The sequence below is a fragment of the Lepus europaeus genome, chromosome 9, assembly GCF_033115175.1.
Source record: "Lepus europaeus isolate LE1 chromosome 9, mLepTim1.pri, whole genome shotgun sequence".
NCBI classification, from domain to species: domain Eukaryota; kingdom Metazoa; phylum Chordata; class Mammalia; order Lagomorpha; family Leporidae; genus Lepus; species Lepus europaeus.
The window spans coordinates 31726240-31750769 of NC_084835.1; the positions used below are offsets into that span (position 1 = coordinate 31726240).

The 24530-nt window shown below is 49.7% G+C and overlaps 1 protein-coding gene across 5 annotated transcripts in view; it reads left to right on the top strand.

Annotated features, from left to right (window-relative positions):
* The first annotated feature begins 966 nt into the window (after nucleotides 1-966).
* Nucleotides 967-24530, top strand: part of FLNB (filamin B) — a 154505-nt gene continuing 130941 nt past the window's right edge. For all 5 annotated transcript variants that reach the window (XM_062201154.1, XM_062201158.1, XM_062201155.1 and 2 more), the window contains exon 1: nucleotides 967-1404. In XM_062201154.1, the coding sequence (XP_062057138.1) occupies nucleotides 1113-1404 (292 nt within the window). In that variant the 5' untranslated portion in view covers nucleotides 967-1112. The remainder of the gene's footprint in view (nucleotides 1405-24530) is intronic.

Here is a 24530-nt window from a genome sequence, read left to right on the forward strand (position 1 = left end):
TGGAATTAAAAGATAAGTTTATTTTGGTGCAAAAAAAAAATTGAAAGCCACGCAAAGCATTTTCATTTTCTGTGAAGACCCCACGTGTGGTGTGGGTGGCAGAACGTTCAGATCCTGATCCCCAGAACCTGTGAATGTAACCTGCAATAGCTGACTTTAACAGGGACATCACCTGGGCTAGCAATCACAAGCGTCCTTAGAAGAGGGGAACTGTGACTCTGGAGAACCGAGAGAGGGCACGTGGGAGAGACTTGCAAGGCTGTGAAACCCGAGGAGGAGGTCGTGAACCGGGATTCCCAGGCAGCTTCTACAAGCCCGAGTAGGCAAAGCAAGAGGAAGGAACGCATCCCAGCAGCACCTTGGTGTTGGCGCAGACACATGTGCAGGACATTAACCTGTAGCATGGCAAGGTAATAAACTCCGCCTTTTTTTTTTTCTTCCAAGACAAAGTTTTGGCAGCTTGTTCGAGCAGCAGCAGAAACCCAACACAAATGGCAAACGTGTCTTCACTTTTCCTACTGCTAAGCTAATCTGTGATAGATGACTTACTCCTTCTCTCTGTTATTTGTTCCACTGCTCCCCAGGCTCTGAGAAAAGCGCCTGCCACACAGCGCAAACCCCTTACTGAACCTGTGAGTGGATGACGAACCCCCTACCCCAGGACCCACGCCGCTCCTCGCCCATTCCGCCCACCCCCTCCCTCCGCACGTCCCTTGGCTCGCGGCTGCCAAGCGGCTGCTCTTTCCTGAAGAAGCCTGTGGGGTTGGAGAGCCCTAGCTCGGGATCCCCGGACGCCCTTGGAGGCCGCGGGACGCAGTGCCCGCTCCGGGCGGTAGGGGGCGAGCGTGGCCCGGGGACGCCCCGCGGGAGGGGCGGCCCGGGGCGGGGCTTCGGGGGCGGGGCGGCGCAGCGCGCAGGCGCGGGGCCAGGCGCCTCGCGCGGTGAGAGGCGGGCGGTCGCAGAGCAGCCCCGGCCGCGGCTCTGCTAGCAGCGAGTTCGAGCCCCACTCCCGCTCCGCTGCGGTTCTCGCTCCCCCGGCCCTTGGGCCTCCCGCCGACGCCAGCCTCCGGCCGCAGCTCGTCGTTGCGCCTCGCGCTCTCCCCGCCGCCAGGATGCCGGTGACCGAGAAGGACCTGGCGGAGGACGCGCCGTGGAAGAAGATCCAGCAGAACACGTTCACCCGCTGGTGCAACGAGCACCTCAAGTGCGTGAACAAACGCATCGGGAACCTGCAGACCGACCTGAGCGATGGGCTGCGGCTCATCGCGCTGCTCGAGGTGCTCAGCCAGAAGCACATGTACCGCAAGTACCACCAGCGGCCCACCTTCCGTCAGATGCAGCTGGAGAACGTGTCGGTGGCTCTCGAGTTCTTGGACCGCGAGAGCATCAAGCTCGTGTCCATCGGTGAGTGCCCCGCACGCTCCGCCGCGCGGGCTGGGCTTGGGGCCGACGCGGGGGAGAGTCGCCCTCAGAGTTATAGGCGGCGGACCCTGGCCAGGGGTCATTCCCTGGGCGGGGAACCTGGTGTGGCCACCGTCTGCCGCGCACCCTGGGCTGCCTGTGGGCGAGACTTGGGGTCGTGGGGGGCGAGGTGAGGTGTGTGTGGGTCTTTCTCTGAGCTCCAGCGCCCTGCGGGAGCTGGACCGCTGGCGGCCGTCGCCCTCCCGCAGCCCCAAGGTCAGATGCGCCCTGGAGCGCTCGCCCCGCTGCGCCCAGTCCGGTGCGCTCGGCGGCCGCCCCTTGGGCGTTGGCTGGGCAACCGGGCGGGGAAACCTGGCCAGTACCGTTCTCTGTGCCGGAGGCCTCTCCGCCCAGGTGGAGCCCAGGACCTGGTACCCTCCCCCGCCGTCGCCGGAATGGGCGTGGGCTGGAGGTCGGGCTGGGAGCCTCGGGGGGTGTGTCCTCGCTCCCGCCGCCCCTCACCCCCAGCGCGGCTCTGGCGGTCGCCGCAGGTGGAGAGAATGCCGAGGTGGTGGTGGTCGTTGTGACTGCCTTGTCGAGCTGAAGCAGCGTCCTCTGAGCCAATAGCCTGCCAAGTTCTGTCCGCGCCGCGAGCTGAGCTGTCCTTAGACCCGTTTTATAGATACGGGACCGAGAGGGTTAACTGGCTTGCCCGGGGACACACAAGTAGGGTCCTGCTGGGAATGGAAGGAAATGGGTGATTTTTAGAAAAAGGCTTTATTTCCCTCTCCCCATCCTCCCCACAGCGGGGTCTTCCTGAGAGGAAGGAGGGAGTTGGGGGCCTGGGCTCTGCTGCTGGGGAGGAAGAGTGAGGATGAGGGGTCCCCTTCCAGCCTGGGCAGCTGCAGGCTTCCTGGAAGTCTCACAGCTGTGGCAGTAGGGGCAAGGGGAATGTAATGTGTGTGTGCAGAGCCGTGTGTGCACAGCAAGTGTGTGTGTGTGTGTGTGTGCATGCAGCGTGTCCACATAGTGTGCATGACTAGTATGTGCACATGCAAAGAGAATGTGTGTGCCTGTGTGGATAATATATATGTGTGCAAAGAGTTTGTGTGTCCACATAGCATGTGTGAGTAGTATGTTACTGTGCAGTGTGTGTGTGTTAAGCAGAGCATGCAAGTGCTACATTGTATATCTTGCCAGGGAGCCACTGGGTCTGGTCTCTTCCTTAGGAAACCAGGCCATTATAGTGACCTAGAGACAAGACAGGGAGGAGGGTGTGGCTGCTGGCCCTTTCTCCCTTGAAAAGGGGGTTCCCTTTGGGCTGAGCCTCCCCCCTCCCTACACACACACCTGCCCTGCTAGGTAGGGCTGCTTCCTGCTTCCTGGGCCCAGGCAGCTGCCACCACCCAGCCTGCCTCCCAGCAATGCCCCCCACCCCCAGGGTGGCTTTTCTGCAGAGGGGAGGCTACATAGGGTGCTGTTGTCTTTTCTGGGGGGGCCGCTTCCTCTCCTGTGAGGGAGCACCTCTTTCTCCTGGGAATCCTTTTCAGAAACCAACCTTTCTCTAGAGGGTCTCAAGGCCTGGCTGGGCTCAACTTGGATCTGTTCTTCTTTGTTTTAAAAGTGTGTATTTATTTAATTAACCGAACAAAGAAACTTAAAGTAAACCAGGAATATGCGAACATGACATGAAATCTCTTAAAAAAAAAAAAAAAAAAAAAAACCCACAGCACCAGAAAATCCCTGACTGCCTAATTTACCAACTGTTTACAGAGGTGGCAGCTGCTTCCAGTATGGACTGGCTCGCAGCGGAGCCCCAGGCTCTTGGGTCTCATTTTTGGCTCTGTCTGGTGCTGCACGTTTTTCTCCTTGGTCCTCAATATTTTCATTCCTTCCTGAACCCACCCAAGCCTTAGGCCTGCGTTGTCCCCACATTCCAGGGTTGGCTCCCCTTCCTCTGGGGTGGGCCGGTGGGGTGTTGGCAGCCTCTTTTCTGTAGATTTCTCCCCACTGTGAGTGGCGTGGTTTCATTTTTTTCTTTGAAATGATTTCATGGCATTCCTGGGTCAAAAGGTGGACTAATCACATTTATGGCCTCTGTTATTGGCTGCCTAGTGGCTCTCTAGAAAGATCTCAGAGCAAACAGGTTTTCCAGCCTCTGGAGACCAGAGGATGCCTTGCCAAGTGCAGTGTGTGTGTGTGTGTGTGTGTGTGGTTTCAAGCCTGAGGCCTCTTCCCTCTGCCCCGGGGCTCTTCAAAAAAACAAGAAAAGGGAGGGGGGTTGTCTGTTCTAGCTTGGATGTCATTGCTGCTTATGTTGCCTTGCACCAACAATGGCCCCAGCTCTGTCTGGAGACACCCTCCCATGTTCAGTGTGTTCTGTTGATAGCCCTCATGGAGCCCTCCCGGCAATCAGTGATTGATGGCGATCACCGGCCTCATCTAAGGATCTGCTTTGGCAGGCTCCCACCCCCCACCCGGCTGGGTGTTAAGGGCCTAGAATGTGGCTGTTGTCATTCCTGTTCGGAGTATTGCTGTCTCTATGTCAGGATGAGTGGAGGCAGTTGCAAAGGTGACCCAGTCCGTCAATAAATGGTGACTGGAGCCTGGGTCTGGCCCGCTGTTGAGTTTGAGCCTGAGCTGACTTGCCTTCCGGTGTCAGGGGTGAGGAACACACAGCCCTCTCAGAGCACACCCCCAACACTAGGTTTTGAAAGTCTGGGGTGTTGGTGAGAGCAGGATACCTCTGGTCTGGGACAGAACAGGGATGTGGGGGCTTTTAGTGAGTGACAGGATGAATTGCCCTGGGCCGTGATGAGGGTCCCGGGGATCACTGCGGGAAGTGAGTGGCTGCAGCTTGCCTCCTGTGCTGGGGTTGACTTTGTTGCGGAATGACTGTGTCTTCATTATTTTATTTTATTTTTTTTGAGATTTCCTGGTACCCAACGAATTCCATCCTACTCCGTAAACAAGGAAGGTATCATCGAACGAACACAGGGTTTTGTATGTCTTAGATGACTCCCAGGGGTTTGCATTGTGGCAGTCGTGTGCGTGTGCTGAGCTCTGAGACATGAGATGGTCTAACAGCCGCCAGAGGACTGTGGTTTTTCTGCCTCAGATTCACTGAATGACAGCCTGGGTTATTTACTCACACTTGTGGTCCGCGGGAAGGTGGGGCCCTTCTGAGGCTCCCCCCAGAGGTTGACAGTTTTCCTGTTTCTTGTTGTCTCCCAGGCAGTTCACAGAGGCCTCAGCATTTTCAATTCGACTTGTTTGCCAGGAGCTGGCGGTTTTATTTACTTGTTTTTCCAGAAAACTTTCTGACACTGGGTAGTCCATCCAACTTGGAGAAAAAGGGGTCGCATTGCCCAAGGGTGACAGAGCTGCCTAGAAGTTTGTGTAGTGTGTGTTTGGATTTGGTTCTTTAGAGAAAGAAATCCCTTCCTTTTCAGAGGATGCAGCCTGAGCCTTCTGTTTTCTGAACTTAGCTCCGCCAAGCTGGTGCCTGAGCCGGGTGTGTGCCCTGGAGACGTAGGGTCACTGGGCAGGGCCTCCAGGGTGGTGGGCTCCTCTCTGCCCCATTCCCTTCCTCTCCCTTTTGTCCCAGCAACGTCAAAGTCATGTCCAGATAGCCCCAAGTCCTGCTCTTTCCTGAACTGCCCAACAAACGGCAATGTGTCTTTTGGGTGCTGTGCACTAATCCTCTGCCTGCAGTGCCGGTACCCCCGGGTTCTAGTCCCAGTTGGGGCGCTGGATTCTGTCCCGGTCCCTGCTGTGGCCCGGGAAGGCAGTGGAGGATGGCCCAAGTGCTTGGGCCCTGCCACCCACATGGGAGACCGGGAGGAAGCACCTGGCTTCTGGTTTCGGATCGGCACGATGCGCCAGCCGCAGCGCACCAGCCGTGGCGGCCATTTGGGGAGTGAACCATCGGAAGGAAGACCTTTCTCTCTGTCTTTCTCACTAGCTCTGCCTGTCCAAAAAAAAAAAAAGTAGCAAAGTAGCCTGCTTTGTCAGAATTAGCAACTTCAGGGTCCATGGCAACAAGGTGTAGCACCTTAGTGTGGGATGTGGTCTGTGCAGGAATGAGCAGACAGGGTGTTGGTTCAAATCCCACCTGCCAGTAAGTATCTTTGAAGAAACGTCTCTGCCTTGGTTTCCTTATTGTTAAAATGAGGATAATTACTACCTTCTTGAAAGATTGTTATTAATAATCAAGTTAGTATTTTTAAAAGTGCTTGGAGCATTTCATGGTGTGGAGAAGCTGTTATGTGAGTGCTTGTCAAAGGAGTCAGGTATTTTATTTTATTTTACTTTATTTTTTTATTTTTTTTTTGGACAGGCAGAGTGGACAGTGAGAGAGAGAGACAGAGAGAAAGGTCTTCCTTTTGCCGTTGGTTCACCCTCCAATGGCCGCCGCGGTTGTCGCGCTGCGGCCGGCGTACCACGCTGATCCGATGGCAGGAGCCAGGTGCTTATCCTGGTCTCCCATGCAGGTGCAGGGCCCAAGCACTTGGGCCATCCTCCACTGCACTCCCTGGCCACAGCAGAGAGCTGGCCTGGAAGAGGGGCAACCGGGACAGGATCGGTGCCCTGACCAGGACTAGAACCCGGTGTGCCGGCGCCGCAAGGCGGAGGATTACCCTAGTGAGCCGCGGCGCCGGCCTGAGTCAGGTATTTTATTTAAAAAAATTTTTTTTTTGTCTATTTGAAAGGCAGAATTACAGAGAGAGGGAGAGACAGAAATAGAGATCTTCCATCTGCTGGCTTATTCCCTAAATGGGCTCAAAGGTTGGGGCTGGTCTAGGCTGAAGCCAGGAGCCTGGAACGCCACCCTTGTCTCCCACATGGGTGGCAGGACCCCAAGCACTTGAACCATCCTCTGCTACCTTCCCAGGCACATTAGCAGGGAGTTGGATGGGAAGCGGAGCAGCCAGGACTGGAACCCATGCTCTGATATGGGATGCTGGTATCACAGGCGTAGCTTAGCTCAATTTGCCAGAGTGCTGGCTCCCCAGTGTTTTTCTCAAAGTCGTGCTGAAGGGACGGGCACATTGTGAGGACATTTAAAATTAGCGCTTTCTTGGAGAGCCTGCTCCATTGCTTCATGTTGATCCTGCTTGGTAGAGTGATGGATGGACTGCCTGGAGGGTGTCGCCTCCTTGGGAGGGGGTGACCCTGGGTATGTTATGGCTGCCTCCAGGGCCGTTCACACCAGCTTTGTTTCCGGGCTGGACAGGCGCTGCAGGCGGCTGGTCATTCCAACCTCCCACCCCGTTCAGGAATCTCTGGGCCAGATCACTTCCAGATGGCGGCTGCGCCTCTGCAGAGCTCTCCGGCAACCGTGGGACCGGTGTGCCAGTCAGCAGCCTCCTTCATTCTTGGGGAGCCTGTGCTGTCCAAGGAGGGCTTTGAATTGGATCCAAACTCTGTTCCTCACCCCTCCCTCCCCTCACTGCTGCTCTCAGATGCTGGTTCTGTGCTGGAAGACAGTGTCACCTCACTGTGTGCGGGTGCTGGCCCAATTGAGGATGGCCCGCTGGACTCCTGGGGACAGCAGTTGCTCCCCTGCTGGGGCTTTTAGTCCCTGCCTGCAGTGGCTCCATAATTGGGGCCCTCAGTGATCTGCTTTCTCTGTAGGAAGCCTCCAGGTGAGCATAGCTGTGGTGCTAAGGGGTGCAGCATATTGACTCAGGACATGGGCCTAAAGTCACACTGGTGGAATTATTTATTTATCTGAAAGTCAGAGTTACACAGAGAGAGAAGGAGAGGAAGAGAGAGAGAGAGACAGAGAGAGGCCTTCCATCCGTTGGTTCACTCCCCAGTTAGCTGCAGTGGCCGGAGCTTTGCCAATCTGAAGCCAGAAGCCAGGAGCTTTCTCTGGGTCTCCCATGCGGGAGCAGGGGCTCAAGGACTTGGGCAATTTTCTACTGCTTTCCCAGGCCACAGCAGAGAGCTGGTTTGGAAGTGGAGTAGCTGGGACTTGAACCAGTATGCATATGGGATGCCGGCACTGCAGGGAACAGCTTTACCTGCTATGCCACAGTGCCAGCCCCTGGGATTGTTTATTATAGATATAGAGCAACGGATTTACTTCCCAAATGTCCACAGCAGTCTGACCTGGGCTAAAGCCAGGAGCCTAGAACTCCATCCAGGTCTCCCATGTGGGCTGCAGGGACTAATTGAGCCAAAACCTGCTGCCTCCCAGGGTACGCACTAGCAGGAAACTGGATCCAAAGTGGAGCCGGGACTTGAACTCCGTAATTCTATTGTGGGATGCAGACAACCCGAAGAGCAATTGAAATGCCAGATGTCTGCCCCATACTGCCTGGATTCTGATCCCCACTCCAATCCTGCCCCTTAACAGCTGTGTAGCTCTGGTCCACTGCCTTAACCTTTTGGAGCCTCTCTCCATTTGTAAAAGTAAGAATAGTTCCTGTCAGAGTTACTGAGAGCATTTCATTTGGTTAGTTCAGTTAGTAATGATTCTTCAGCACTGTGAATATTACTTTGTTTTTGAATGCAACGCCAGGATTTTGTCCTGTCTTCCACCTGTTCTCCGGCTAGTTCAGATGCTTCTGGGGTCCAGTTGCTGTCCTCTGGTGTGTGGGCCCATTCCTTCCTTTCAGCTTGGAACCTCATGAAAATGTGAAGTCTTTCTTCCCTTCCTCACTATCAGATACGTGAAAGACCAACTCAGAACCAATCCTGTGCCAGGAGACCGGACCTTAGGGATGAAACAGAGTTGTGTCTTTTCCTTGCCTCTTGCACTGCTCAGTGGGGAGAAGAGAAAGTGATTATCAAATAGAGGAGGGCTTCTCACACCTTCAGGCTCCTACAAGTCCCCAGGGATTTTATTTAAAAAGGCAGTTCTCATTCACTAGGGCGGGGGAGCTAAGACTCTCCAGCTGCAGACGCTGCTTGGGGACCAGGCCGTGAGTAGCAGTGACCTAGATAACAAGCACCTGTCCTCTAAAGAGGAAGCATACCTCTCCCCATACTAGACTGGGAAGGCTCCCTGGAGGAAGGGGCCTGGAAGCTGAGTAGAATTAGGTCAGCGGATAACATTTAACCAGGTGAACAGAGGAATAGAGTTGGATGTCAGGTTGGAGGTCTGAGGGGCGATGGATAGAGAGGCAGGGCTGGCTTACCCTTGTTGAGGCCAAAGTCTGCAGACCAGGTGTCTCCTTGAGCGAGATTAGGGCTGGATTATTGGAGACAGCTGAAATGGGCACCACCTGGGGATTTCTTATTGCTCCGGTCACTCCTCTCAGTGGTAAGTTTGGGATATGCCCATTTCTCATATGTGTATATTTACTTATTTAAAAAATTTTATTTATTTAAAAGGCAAAATGACAGAGAGTGAGAAAGAGACATCTTCCATCTGCTGATTCACTCCCCAGATGGCAGCACATAGGTCTGGTGACAGGGGCCCAAATTTTTGGGCCATCTTCTTTCCTTCCTTCCTTCCTTCCTTCCTTCCTTCCTTCCTTCCTTCCTTCCTTCCTTCCCTCCCTCCCTTCTTCTTTTTTTGACAGAGTTAGTGAGAGAGACAGAGAGAAAGGTCTTCCTTCTCATTTGGGGTTCACTCCCCAAATGGCTGCTATGGCTGGCATGCTGCACTGATCCAAAGCCAGGAGCCAGGTGCTTCCTCCTGGTCTCCCATGCAGGTGCAGGGCCCAAGCACTTGGACCATCTTCCACTGCCTTCCTGGGCCACAGCAGAGAGCTGGACTGGAAGAGGAGCAACTGGGACTAGAACCTGGTGCCCATATGGGGTGCCGGCGCCACAGGCATAGGATTAGCTTAGTGAGCCATGGTGCTGGCCTTGGGCCATCTTTCAATGCTTTCCCAGGTGCATTAGCAGGGAGCTGAATTAGAAGTGGAGCAGCCAGGGCTTGAACTGGGTGCTCTGATACGGGATGCCTGCCTCACAAATTTATTTTTAGGTGACAAATCCAAATATAAGATCTGCTTTTTTCTTGGTGCTAGTGACTTACCTGTGTGTGCCCTTGGATTGGATATACCCCATTTGGAGGCTTCTGTGTTTTTGCATTGAGGATTTGGAGCTTCTTTCCCATGTTGTCCTGCATTTAAGTTTTTTAAAACATTACACATATTTACTATTGAACTAACCTACTAGTCACGTGACCAATCAAACATGTTCTGTCCAGACAGTGGTGGCATTTTCCGTTTGATATGGCTAAGAAGAGAGTGACCTTGGGGCCAGTGTTGTGGCACAGCAGGGTAAGCTGCTGTCAATGATGCCAGCATCCCATATGGGCACCGGTAGGTGTCCTGGCAGCTCCACTTCTGATCCAGCTTCCTGCTAATGTGCTAGGAAAGCAGCAGAAAATGGCCCAAATCCTTGGGCCCCTGCCACTCACATAGGAGACTCGGAAGAAGCTCCTGGCTCCTAGCTTCAGCTTGGCCCAGCCCTGGCCATTTTGGCCATTTGGGGAGTGAACCAATGGGTTGAAGATCTTTCTCTCTTTGTCTCTCTGTCTCTCTCTCTGTAACTCTGCTTTTCAAATAAATAAATAAATAAATAAATACATCTTTGAGGGAAGAAAAAAGAGAAGATAGTGACTACATATATATGTGCATGCTGTCTCAAGTGCAGTTCCTTGGAGAGCTTGGTTCTTCAATGTCTCCTGCTGTAGTTAAATCTGATTTTATTACCAGTTTTCATCTGAATCCTTTGGGAAATGGGACAATTTTGTATTTTGGCCAGGAATCTTCTAAAATTCTTGCGAGAAGACATGGTGAAGAAGAGTCAGGCACACTCACCACATTGATGGGGAAAGGAGAAAGGCTGCATTTAATTTTACTTTTGATTATCCCAAGAAGCTGCTAGATTTGTCATTCAGCACCTCCCCCAGCAGTAAGTTTAAATGAATATATTCAATGGAATGAGACATTTCAATCTAAGTGGGTGCTATTTCCTGCTTTTTAAATGATTACAATCACCTTTTGGCTATTCTGCTAGAAACCACCTCACTGTTATAAATCTAGTTATTCATTAAACAGGCTCAGTAATAACTAAGTTGGCTCAGGTTATTGTACAATAAACACAACGCTTTCTTTTTCAGGGACTTGGAAAGTGATTTTTTTTTTTTTAAAGATTTATTTATTTATTTGAAAGAGTGGTAAAGAGGAAGAGACAGAGAGAGAAAGAAATCCATGTGGCTGCAGCTTCTGGGGCTGGGCCAGACTAAAGCCAGGAGCCAAGAAGTCCATCCTGTTCCCCTGGATTACTTGGCCCATCTTCTGCTGCCTTCCCAGCCACATTAGCAGGAAGCTGGATTGGAGGTGGAGGCAGAGGTGGAACTCCCACCCAGACTCTCCAGTATGGGGTGCACGTGTCCCAAGTGGTGGGTTAACCTGCTGTACCACAGTGCTCACTCGTTTGATGAGCCTTTACTTATGTCTATTGTGTGGTTAATACAAAATCTATCAAAGTACAGTTGCCTCCCCAACTCCCCTTCTGGTTAATTCCCATGTAGTAGAATGTGTTTGGCCAAGATTTTTCTTGTGCTGCTGCGAAGAAGCAATCTGGTTTTCTACTCAGGACTGGCTGTGAGTTATTTTGATCAAGTGTCTGACTTCCTCCCTTGTCCTGTCAGTGAAACCTGGCTTTTCTAAGTGCTGAAGGAAAGTTTGGTGAGAAGGACCCGTGTCCTCACCTACCGTATTGGCTGTTCTTGGGAGCAAGAACACATCGTGATGGTGCCAGCCCTGTACTGAATGTCAGGTGTGCACTGTCACCCTCTAATGTAAATCTGGGATCTTTGCACTTTCACATAACTGCTGTCTGCCAAGCATTATCCTGAGTACCTCACCTTTTTAAAAAAAATTATTATTTTTTAATCCTCATTATGAACCCTGAAGAGCCAGTAGCTTTATATCTGTTTGCATTTTCCAGATGAGGAAAATGAGGCTCACACCTGCCTCACTCCGCAGGCCAGAGATAAAGCCTGCCTGCGTCATGAAGTGCAGTGTTTTCATGTCAGAGTTGGGCTCAACACTCTGTAAAGTAAGATGCATACATCTTAGTGAGAGCATATGGAGGTGACTGTTTGCTGCTACGTATTTTTTTCTCTTTCCTGTTGTGTGCTACATGAAGCTTTACTCCTTTGGGCTTGATTGATGTGATTGGGGATCCATTTACTTTGCCTCTCCCAATATCTGGAAGTTTTTGAGCCTTTTCTGCAGTTCCTGGAGACATCGCTTTAGTTCTGCCTTGATTTTTGTGTGGTTTCCAGGACCAGTGATGGGTAGTAGGGACAAGCTAAAGATTGCTTTGTGAGCCTGGATTTCCTCCAGGCTGCCGTGCACATCCAAGGTGAAGATCTTTGGTGACAGCGGCCATTGGCACCGCTGTGCCCTGACAGAAATGACCTCACTCACATCCCTTCCTTCTGCTGTCTTTAACCATTAACTAGAGGGAGGGTGTGCTGGGCTGCTCGTGTTTGCTGCTGGAGTGAGTGGCTGGACTTTCTTTCCAGGCCTGGCACCAGTGGCCCTGGCAGTGGGCAGGCTGCTTGCATTCACTCCAAGCAAGGGAATCTTTGGGCGGTTTGCAAGGGCAGGCCCTGGGGGCTTCTCCATGCTGGAAGGGAGAGCTGGTTGGCCAGGTCCATTCAGTACAGAGGCAGGGCTGGCTTGTTGAAAGGTCTGGGTGTTAAGACAACACTCCTGTTCTCCCTCTCTGAAGGCCCTTTATGCGGGCGTGAATTCCTTTTCTGCTGGAGATCTGAAAGCTCTTTTGACTAAATGGGTCACCTTGCTGAGTATTTTCATAAGGCCAGGCAGTCTTTTGCCATGCCCAATGACTTTGCTGGAATTTCCTCCCAAATATAAAGGCAACCAAAGAGCTGGAATGGTTTGGAACACAGGGTGGAATTTCAGCCTTGGAGAGCCATAGGGAAATGGGTGGAGCTTTGTGGCAGGGGCTGTGTACATTTGCTGCGGCCCCATCAATTCAGGTTCAGAGATGAGAAAAAGGCAGGCGGCCGGCACCTTTTCTTCAGCAGACAGCAAGACTGTTGTTCACCTTCGGCCTGGTGCTCATTGTGACTGGGGAACAGGCAGGCTTCCCGTGGAGTTTGGCCTAGGAGAGGTTGCTCAGTGGCTGAATCTGATTCCTGGATCTCCCCTGTGTTCCTGGCCTGGAGAATAATCAAGTTCCTTTCATGCTGGTGCAGTCCTTGTATGAATCGCCTGATTTCCCTGTACCTCCCCGAAGTGCCGTGTCAGATGCCGGGGAAATGAGAAAGATTTGGCGTTTGACAGCCTGTTGGGAGCACTGGCTGGGCCTGGGGCTTTTTGCCCAAGTGATTGTCCCCTTGGTGGAGTAAAGCAGCCAGAGGTGGTGGGGAGGGGACAGGTGCTGCCCCGCAGAGGACCTTTGGGCTGAGATCTCCAAAGACCTTTGTGACTTGGTGATTCTGTTAATTGTTGAGCAGTTTTGCGTTCTGTTTCTGAGAGTCCTTTTTGGAAGAGATGAAGACTTCAGGGTGTGCTGCTGGTGGGATAGCTCCTGCCCACAGCAGAGCTTACAGCCATGCTAATGCAGAACTCTGAAGGTGTTCTGAGGGCAGGAGATTTTTCATCTGCTGGCCCACTCCCCAGATGGGGGCAATAACCAGGGCTGTGCCAGGCTGAAGCCAGGAGCCAGGAATTTGTCCTGGTTCCGTACTTGGGTGGCAGGGTCCAAGTACATGGACCATCTTCCACTGTCTTCCAGTGTCTTCTCAGGCACATAAGCAGGAAGCTGGATCAGAAGTGGAGCAGCTGGGACTCGAACTTACCATCCTGTAGGAGATACTGGCATCACAAGCAGCTGTTAAACCCACTGTGCCACACCTTGTGTTTTGAACAGTGACTCTAAAACCCAGCATTTCAATCTCTGAACATCTATACTTTGCCTCAGCTGTTAGAGAACAAAGCTGTCTCCAAGTTGCCATGTGAAGGTCAGAGTTGCAATAATCATAGTAACAATTCCATCATGGTCAATATATATTGAGCATCAGGCATTGTCATAAATGCTTTTCAGTAGTAGCCAAACCTAATTGTAACTCTGAGGTATTTAACTCAACTAGTTAAATAGTTGAAAAAATTGAGGCACACCCAGATTGGATAGCGAGTATGTGAGTATGTGGCTGTTATTCCAACTCTTATGAGATTTCTTTTTTATTTTCTTTAAGCTTGGCTTTTTCCTTTTAAAAAATGCTTATTCATTCTCTCTCTCTCTCTCTCTCTAAAGGTTTATTTATTTGAGAGGTGGAGTTACATAGAGGCAGAGAGAGAGGTCTTCCATTCGCTGGTTCATTCCTCAAATGGCTGCAATGGCTGGAGCTGCACGGCTCTGAAGCCAGCAGCCTAGAGCTCCTTCGGGGTCTCACATGGGTGCAGGGGCCCAAGGACTTGGGCCATCTTTTACTGCTTTCCCAGGCCATAGCAGAGAGCTGGACTGGAAGAGGAGTAGTTGGGCCATGAGCTGGTATCCATATAGGATGCCTGCACTGTAGGCTTTACCCACTCTGTGGCCCCCCTGCGCCTGCCACCCCAATGCTTATTTTCCACTTGAAAGGTGGGTGGGGTGAGGGGTGTGTGTGTGTGTGTGTGTGTGTGTGTGAGAGAGAGAGAGAGAGAGAGAGAGAGAGAGAAAGCGAGAAAGCCAGGGAGAGTGCTAGCTTTCATGTGCTATTATTCCCCAAATGCCTACAACAGCTAGGGCTGGGCCAGGCCAAAGCCAGGAGTCAGCAGCTTAGTATAGATCTCCCTTGTTGGTGGCAGGGGCCCAACTACTTGAATCATAACAGCTGCCTCCCAAGGTGTGCATTAGCAGGAAACTGGAAAAGGGATCTGGGACTTGAACTAATAGACTACTTAACTGCTAGGCCAAACACCTGCCCCCACCCCACCTAGATTTTTTTTTTTTTTTTAAAGAGGGAGAGTAGGGTGGGAAGTATCATTATACTCTTTTTTTTTTTTTTTTTTTTTTTTTGACAGGCAGAGTGGATAGTGAGAGAGAGAGACAGAGAGAAAGGTCTTCCTTTTGCCGTTGGTTCACCCTCCAATGGCCGCCGCGGTAGGCGCGCTGCGACCTGCGCATCGCGCTGATCCAATGGCAGGAGCCAGGTGCTTCTCCTGGTCTCCCATGGGGTGCAGGGCCCAAGGACTTGGGCCATCCTCCACTGAACTCCCTGGCCACGCAGAGAGCTGGCCTGGAAGAGGGGCAACCGGGACAGGATCGGTGCCCCGACCGGGACTAGAACCCGGTGTGCCGGCGCCGCAAGGCGGAGGATTAGCCTAGTGAGCCGCGGCGCCGGCCCCCACCTAGATTTTAATTTTCCTGTGCTGTTGCTTTCCCAAGGAAAAGTTATAGGATGAACATGTCTTAATTTATTTCTGATCATTTTTGGGGTGCATTGAAAAGTTACATTTGTAGTTCTTATTTTTTGCAAAAATTAAAATAACATGGAAAAACATTAAAAAACACATCACTTATAAAGAATTTGAATGGAGGTCTCAGGCACTTAACCACAACCTTAGATGACTGCATTCAGTGTGGGCAGGGGTCTGAGTCCTTGCTGCTCTACTTCAAATTCAGTTTCCTGCTAATGCACCTAGGAAGGCAGTGGAAGATGGCCCAAATACTTTGGTCCCTGCCATCCAAATGGGAGACTTGGTTGGAATTCCTGGCTTCCGGTTTGGCCTGGGCCCTGACTGTTGGGGCCATCTGGGGAGGGAAGCAGCGGCTGCAAGATCCCTGTTTCACTCTCTTTCCCTCTCTCTAACTCTGCCTTTCAAATAAATACATAAATCTTTAAAATATAATCTTAAATTATTTTCTACCTTTAGGGAATTGTGCTTACAGCTGTCTTTTGATCAGAATGGGAAAGAAAGAGAAGTATTAAGAAAAAGGGACTGGTTGGAAAGTGTTCTGTGAAGTCCTTCTGTTCATGCTGATGGTTGGAACAGGATTCATCTTGAGTTACTGCTGGGCTTTGACCAGCATTAGAGTTGGAGGTTTGTTTGAGGCTTGTAAGGTTTGCCAGTCTCCCTTGGTCCAGAGGTATGTTTTGGTCAACCACAGAGCGGGGGTGTTCCCAGCCACTTTCTGTCTCTTAAAAGTTTTTAGGATCAACTTTTATTGGGGCTGCCAGGGTCTCTTAATAATAGTAATTATGTTTGCTTACTGTTGTGACCTTGTCTCATGGTTAGTCCAGCAGAGAAACTCACTTAAGTTCTAGTTGCTCAGCCCCTAACAGAACGTAGTGGGCAGTTTGCTTTGCTCTTGTCTGCCTGGGAGCTCTTGGAGGCCTGGAAATCATGTGCAGTCATGAGGTCTTCATGGTATTGGTCTTTAGAGGACCTGTTTTCCAAGTAGCCTTTGAAACACCAGGCCCCTGGAGTCATCTTGTCTCAGCCTGGTTTGAGGCAAGGAGATGGAATGAAAACCACTTCTCAGTATGGATTGGAGCATTTGGGTTAGGTTCATCCTACTGCTTACCTATGGGGAGGCTTGGGGCAGCTAACTCCCAAGATTCAGTGACTTGTTCTATCCCAGTACCCCCTGTTGAAGATTAAATGGTACAATCCCAATAAGGCACTTGGCCCAGTCCTTGAAGGATCCACCATGCCACCCAGCCTTTCTCGCTCCTTCCTCCTCCCCTAATTCCTGGACGTTTGGCGGCCTCTCAGACTGGAGGGGAAGTGCTCTAGTTATCTAGGAAGGAGAGAAGTGTTTGGGAATATGCCCAGAAACTGGTTAAAAATGCCTCATACCTAAAAGTCTGTTTTCAGACAAAGGTGACTTGGGTTTTTGAGTAACTTGTTGGGGAGGAACCATGGGCCAGCGACATTTTCTGGTCGCCTGCCAAACCAGTCAGGACAGACTTAAGTGCCAGCTGTTCCTCACTGCTTCCGCCACCTCCCCTCCTGCCCTGATTGGCTACCAATGTTTTTTTTTTTCCAGCTAGATCCTTCCCGGACCTGCTTGGCCACAATGCCAGCCACCCCCCACCCCTTTTGTTTATGTATTTATTTTCTTTGAAAGGAAGAGTGAGAAAGAGAGAGAGAACACCCTCCTCCCCTTTCCTTCTCTAATCCTCTTTGTCTGGAATGTTCTCTCCTCCCATTTCTTTCTTTCCTGGTGGTCTTTTCCGGACCTCCCTCTGGAAGGACTCTCCTGGAAGTGGCTTCAGTGTTTGCTCACCCTGGCCCTGTTCCTTTATGGCTAACTGACCTCAGGAAACTGCTTCTCACCAGGAGTCTTACTTCCATATGCAAAATGTGACAATAACATGCTGTGCCTTGTGGTATAAAAGAGAAAGTGCATCTGCAGCTCTTGGCACCAAGCCTGGCTCATAGTAAGTGCTCAGTGAGGGACACCTGCTACTGTTGGAGTGTTAGCATCAGTGTTATTGCTGCAGGCCCCCACCTCCCACTTCACTTTGGAAAAACAAGTCTTTGTGTTAAAGCCTTGGGGGTAGCTCCTGCTTCTCTTTTCAGGCTCAGTGGAGGAGGGTGAAGAAAGGCTCATAGCAGTCTTCCTGCATTAATTCACACTGGGAATGAGGCTGTGTCACCTGCCTTGTGCGCTACAGTCTGTAGCACGGCTGGGATGTGTGAGCTGCTCCCACCTCCAGGAGTCTGGCTTATCCCTGCCCTGGCCCTGGGCACTGCATTCTCTCCCTTCTATTCCTGGCCCTTTGGCATCTGGGATGGTGGTGGGGCTGCTGGTACCACTTGCCAAGATTTCTTCTGCCCTGGGTGTGGCTTTAACAACCTCAAGTTCATGGAGCTGGTGACAGTATTTTTACAGTAGTGCTTGGAACCTGGACTTCTGGATTATACCCTGTACAAACAGCAGCAAGGTTGTTGGATTGGGGTGACCAAAGGAGGCTGGAAACAGTGAATCCTGAGGTTCCTGAGACCAGAATGCATGTAGGAGGAGTTTGGGGGGTGGTGGCAGTAGTCTTATGAATATGCCAGTCTTTGCCCTCCTGGCATGCAAGGGATTTGCCTGTGTCTTGCATAAACCACCTGCTTCCTCCAGTTGCCCCATGAACACCAGGTGCCCAACACCATGGTTGGGCCAGATTTCTAATACTGCAGCATTACTGTCTAGGTTGTTTCTCGCGGGGACACCCAACCTCGTTCCAGGAGGTGGATAGGATTTGTCAAGGTTTTACTTGAGCGAGTGACTAATGCAGCTCTTTAAATTTTAATGATGGGAAGAAATTAGTCAGCTTGGGTACTTTTTCCAGGTGACAGGGCAAAATTTAAACACTTGCACAATGGTTTTTGTTTCTCCAGCTACTTAGGGATGGCTACCAAGCATTATCAATAGTATCTGCAGGTGTTGTTAACAAGTTCCCCCTCCAAGAGCAGCTTCTGGCCCTGGGAAAAGCCTGGGACACACTGGTTTTGGCAGGATGTTGGGTCCCAGGCGAAGGGCTGGACTCAGACACTTGCTCTTATTCCCAGACCTACTTTTACCAACAGTGGGGCCCTGAACCCTCAGCCTTTTCCTCCTGGAGAACTGCACCAGGTCTGTGTTTCTCAAACTTCAGTCCTTTATGAAGGAATCCCTTAGTTGTCTTTATTTCGTTTTTCACTTAATATATTTCCCTGCAGCTGACTCATTTTTTAAAACAAATGCATTGAAAAGGGAACTTAGTGTCACCATCATCATGGAAAAACAGTGTCACTAGGTAAATGGATGGTAACCATAAATAAATCCCAAACAGTGGATTCAGTGCCAACCAGCACTGTTGCCTCTTTTCCGCATATGCTCTACTCTCTTTATTTTATTTTTTTAAAAAGATTTATTTATTTATTATTTGAAAGGCAGTTATAGTGAGACAGAGAGAGAGAGAGAGAGTCTTCTGTCCACTGGTTCACTCCACAAATGGCCACAATGGCCGAGCTGGGCCGATCTGAAGCCAGGAGTCAGGAGCTTCCCCTGGGTCTCCTATGCAGGTGCAGGGCCATCCTCTATTGCTTTCCCAGGCACATCAGCAAGGATCTGGGTCAGAATTGAAGCTGCTGGGAATCAGGAGGTGGCTTTACCCGCTATGCCACAGTGCCACAGTGCCGGGACCCTGTGGCTTACTCTCTTTAAAAAGAGAAATCAGCAAGAGATTTGAGAGGTATTGAAAGTAACCTAGCACCACACAGAGCCTTTCTCCTTGGCTTACTCCAAAGGATTAGAAAGAGAATTGCAGATTACTGTAATGTAAAGTGACTAATAGAGCCTTAACCTGGGCTTGGAGTAATGATGTACAATGGGCTTTATTGATTATTTTTCTGTGGTCTACCTTACCAGTCATCCGAAAATATTACATTACAGAAGTAGTTCATCAGTTTGAAATTGTGTACCATCTTGAGATGAGATTCAAGGCCATCTCACTCTGGCTTTGTCCTGCCTGGGTCTTGCGCCATGCCTTTGTCCAGAGCATCTACATGTATCCAGTGTATCAGTAGTAGCTTTGGTTATCAGGTAGATTGACTGTACTTTAGGTAACCCTTACTTTATATGAAAAGGGCACTCAATTCAGAAATGCCAAGGAAAAGCTATAAAGATCTTCCTCTGAGTGAAAAGGTATAGTTCTCTACTTGAAAAGAAAAGAGAAAACCTATGCTGAGGTTGCTAGGCTGTATGATAAGAATAAATTTTGTAATTGTGAGATTGTGAAGAAGGAAAATAAATCATGCTAGATTTGCTGTTGTGCCTAAAACTGCAAAAGTTATAGCTACTTTGTGTAAGTGCTTATTTAAGATGAAAACAGCATTGAGTTACAGAGTTTGGTGCTATCAGAAGGTTCAGGCATCCACTGGGGGTCTTGGAGCTTGTCCTCCAGGAATAAGGAGGGACTACTGTATCCATTCTTGTTCGAATACTTGTGCAGTTGGGGGCAGGTTTTTGGCTCAGGAATTAAGAAACATTTTTAGATGCATGCATCCAATATCTGGGTGCTTTAACTCCCAGAGTCCTGATTCCTCTGAAGATTCCAGCTTCCTGCTTCTGCATATTCTGAGAGGCTGCAGATGATGGCTCAAATGCCTGGGTCTCTTCCACTCTTGTGGGAGAACCAGATTGAGTTCTGGGCACATGGTTTTGGTCTGGCTCAACACTGGCCATCGGAAAAATTTGGGAAGTTGAGGCTGGCGCCGCGGCTCAATAGGTTAATCCTCCGCCTTGTGGCGTCGGCACACTGGGTTCTAGTCCCGGTTGGGGCGCCGGATTCTATCCCGGTTGCCCCTCTTCCAGGCCAGCTCTCTGCTGTGGCCCGGGAGTGCATTGGAGGATGATCCAGGTGGTTGGGCCCTGCATCCCATGGGAGACCAGGAGAAGCACCTGCCTCCTATCTTCGGATCAGCGCGGTGTGCCGGCCGCTGCGGCCATTGGAGGGTGAACCAACGGCAAAGGAAGACCTTTCTCTCTGTCTCTCTCTTTCTCTCATTGTCCACTCTGCCTGTTTAAAAAAAAAAAAATTGGGAAGTGAACCAGTGGATGGAAGATCTCACTGTCCTTCTGCTTTTCAAATAAAAAGGAAGAAAAAATTACTGTGGTGCGGGGTGGGGATTAGTTCTTGGTCACTGACCTTAGGTTACTCCTGGTCTATGAGGGGAGAGACTGTCAGAGGAGTAGATTGAATATAGCTGGAGATCCAACTAAGAGGCTTACTAGAAAAACCACAGAACTGTGTTCTGTCATGTGTGCATGTGCTTGTGTGTGTGTTCTACAAAAGAGCATTATTTAGGATTTTTATTTTAAATTTGAATTTTCTGTGAAATGGACGATAAACCTGTTTCAGTTCAGAATGAGTCTAGAGAAACTCCAAAGATAGGAAAGTTGCATCCTTGTTGTTTTTATTGAGTTAAGATAATTGTCCATCTTAACCCATCTGTAATAGTAACTAACCTTATTTTCTTAAAAGCTATTTGAGTTTGGGCTCTCTTGGAGTCCATGTCAATTGTAAATGGATAATTAAAACAGTGTGGCAGCAGGAACTCTGCAGCACTCATTCCACCCTTCTCCCCCGGATGCACATGTCATGTATTTGGTGCAAAGCAAGGTGTACACTGAGATTGGTGACCTGAAATGCCTCCCACTGTTAATCTCTAGGATGAATGGTGTTTTTTTGTTGTAACGGGATACACAGCTGAGTCTGACTTTTCTGTCCATCTAGTAGCTTAAGGCACCCACTTGCTTCTTGTGGGTTTCTGAGAGTAGGGAAGTTGTAGTTAAGAATATGGACTGGGGAGTCAGGTGGCTCAGGGGTTTATGTGGGGTTTACTGTGTGAGTTACCCGATTTCACTGGAGCTTCAGTGCTCACTGCACTCATCTGTAAACTGGGGTAATCACAGTTTGTGCTGGCAAGAGTAGGTGGGAAGATTTAATGAGCCCAGTCTTGTAAAGTGCCTGGCTCATGGGAAGTAGTCAGGAAGTGCTCATTGGGAATCCCTCATGGTGCTGTCATGGAAAGAGCTTGATTCTGCCCTGGGCTGGTAGTGAGCAGATGAACGGGATGCCAGATTTGGGTTTTTATGGGGTCATGCTGACTGCACCAGGACATCTAGAAGGATTGTGGGGTTTGAGGCAAATCATACTTTGACACCTGAGACATTGCAAATGGGTTGAATTCAGAGTGAAATGGATAGCAAGAAGAGCCTTCTGGAAGAGAGGTAGGGCATGAGAAAACTCTTTGGCCAAGTGCAATGGAAGTGAAAGTGGGCTCTCACAGAAGGCTATTGGTTGGCTCACACCTCAGCAGTTGTGCGGAGAAGAGCACCTAGGGGTTTCTGGGGTCTAGTGGCTTGGCGATGTTATCAAGGACCCAGGTTCTTTGCTCCTGTTGGTCTCAGTTCTAAAGCTGACTCTCCTGGGGTTTCCCATAGGCAGAGCTTTCCCAGTGAGGTTGAGAGTGTTCCTGAAGAGCCAGGGTGAAAGAACTCTCCCAGACTGAAGTGGCCCTCTCCTAGAGTCTCTTTGGTCCAGCTTGGCTCACACGGCCATTTTTGAACCGGTACCTGGCTCAGCAAATGGGTGAACTCCCTTCCCTGTGGCTTGTGGTTATATTGGAAGGGGATAATCCAGATTTCTACCAGGAATCTGGGAGGAAGGGCATAAGGGGCTGCATGCTGGTGAAATGAATCAGAAGGGGGTGGGGGAGGGGACAGAGCCACTGGGGAGACAGCACCTGGGAGACAGCTGTGCGGTAGGGAAAGACTCAGCTTTGTTCTGCAGGCTTCCCTGTGCCTCCCCCAGCCTAGTGTTCTATGAGGCCACTTCAGGACGTGTGTGGAAAATGGAATTAAAAGATCCTGAAACTGTGTGTATAAGAGGGGCTTCAAAAAGTTATGGAAGATGTATATTATGAAAAGTCTGCATGGATTTAAAAACAAACTTACAGACATTTAAAATTTACTTGAAAGGTAGAGAGAAAGAGAGAGCTTTCTAGTTGCTGGTTCTCTCCCCAAGACCCATAGCAGCTGGCACTGGACCAAGCTGAAGTTAGGTGTAGAGAACCCAGTCTGGGTTTCCCACACGGGTAGCAGGAACCCAAGTGCTTTGTGTCATTATCTGCTGCCTCCCAGGGTGTGTATTAGCAGGAAGCTGGAATTAGGAGCAGAGTTAGGACTTGCCATCTGGACACTCCCAAATGGGATGTAAGCATTCCTGCTGTGCCAAGCACCTTTTAATTCCATTTTTCCACCAACCTTTAAAAAATTTTTTTAAAAAAGATTTTATTTATTTGAGAGAGTTACAGACAGAGAGAGGGAGAGACAGAGAGAAAGGTTCACTGGTTCACTGCCCGAGTGGCCGCAACGGCCAGAACTGGCCTGATCCGAACCCAGGAGCCAGGAGCTTTTTCTGGGTCTCCCACATGGGTAGAGGGACCCAAGGACTTGGATCATCCTCTATGGCCCCCTCAGGCCACAACAGAGAGCTGGATCAGAAGTGGAGTGGCCAGGACTCGAATTGGCACCCATATGGAATGCTGGCACTATAGGCAGTAGCTTTACCTGCCATGCCACAATGCCAGCCCTGACTATATAGTTTCTTTTTTCACCATTTGGTAATAATTTCTCTGGCACAAAATATCATTTCAAACGTGATTTTTAAATATCACTCCAATCAACGAGGGCATATGGCTTTAAACTAAATTGTGTCATTGCAAATGGAATACAGAGCACTAAAAAATGAGTAAACTAGAGCTCTGTTTAGTTTGAGTTCTCTTGAGAACAGGACTAGATCCAAAGGCCTGCACCCAAGTGGAGATGGTTTATTTTGGGAGGCGACCCCAAAAGTGAACCAGTAGATGGATGATCATTTTTTGTATGTCTCTCTTTCTCTTCTCTCTGTGTTCTTCAAGCATTGATTGAGACTGGAAGTTTTTAGGGTCATTGCTGTGGGCAGCAGGGGCTCATTTCTTCTGAGACCCCTGGGAAGCATGTAGATGCCTCTAGAATTGTCTCCCTGGAGAATGAGCAAAGCTGGAGCTTCACTAGTGACAGAGGTGGCGGTTAGTTCCTTCCAGCTTCCAGCCTGAAGCCCATGCATTGCAGGCCCTGCCAGGGCAAGAGGGCGTAAGAAAGGCTTGTGTTTGGGTCAGTTGTTGGGGAAGTGATCTGAGCTGATGTAGAACCATCCACTGCAGCTGTGGCTGACATGTGACATGGGCCAGGCGGGGGTGAGGGGAGGCATGTCCAGATACAAACGGCAGAGAGATACATATGCTATGGCACTGTTCACATAAACTCTCACATCTGTCCATAAGAGTACAGATAGGTTGATGGGTAGTGGTTGCTGGGGCAGAGGTGGGGGAAAGGGTGTGCGTTCATGGAGGGGTGTACAGGGAATTCCTCTCTTGCTAACATTTCATTTCTTCATTTGCACAGTGGTTATATTGTGTCATTCTCACCTCCAGCCTTTCCTGGTGTGCGTGTGCGTGTGTGTGTGTGTGTGTGTGTGGAATGTATCCCTTATAGAAAGTGTATCGTTTTAATGTCCTTACAATGCATTACTCTGCTTGGGGGAGGGGCAAATATCATACAGTTTCATTATTTTGTTTGATTTAAACATGAGTTTGGGCTCATCTTGTAAGAAAGAAAACAGATCATCCTCAAGATGTCAGGATGATATTAAGACAAAAGACATTCATGCTGACCAGGATTTCTTCCTCCACCCTCGAGTGTGTTGAAACTCCTGAGCTAATTACCTTAGAATGCAAGGTCCCTCCAGCTGCCTGTGAACAGGGCAGGCTTGATTTTCTCAGAGAGAGAGAATCAGAAGTTGGCCCCCGGGAGCTTCCAGTCAATGGGTTTTTGTCCAAGTGAAGGAGATACTTTCTCAAGGAAGTATTTTTAAGGAACTGGTGAAATATTTGCATTATTTCACAAAATAGGTAAAGCAGATACTTTGCCAGTGTAATGAGTGCTATGAGAGAGTTGCATTCTTGTGGCTTGGTGGTCCTCAACTTACATGCTGTGGCCTGGGATACAGGCACTTTGGGTGTTTTTTTAAAAACTGCTTTTTTAAGGGTATAATTGACATAAAATAGTTGACACATTATTTATTTGAAAGGTAAAGAGAGAGAGAGAGAGAGAGAGAGAGAGAGAGAGAGAGAGAGATTGTTCATCTACTGGTTCACTCCCCAAATGCCCATAATGGCTAGCACTGCACTGCCAGGCTGCATCCAGGAATCAGAAACTCAGTGCAGGTCTCCCAAGTGAGTGGCAAGGACCCAACTACTCGAGCCATCCTCAGCTTCCCCTCAGGATATACATTAACTGGAAACTAGACTCAGGAGCAGAGACGGGACTTGAACCTAGGCACTATAATATGCAATGTGAGGGTCCTAAGTGGCATCTTAACTGCTGAGCCAAATGCCTGCCACGAATTACACATTTAGAAGTGTACCATTTGGTGATTTTATGCTCATGTACACTCATACATGAGTATCCACATGTGTATACACATTCCCCTCTTACCTAAGCTATCATTGATCTGCTTTTTGTTACTGTAAGTCAGTTTGCATTTTAAAACGTTTTATATTCTGTTTGGCTACTTTCATTCAGTATACTATATATGAGATTCATCCTTGTTACAT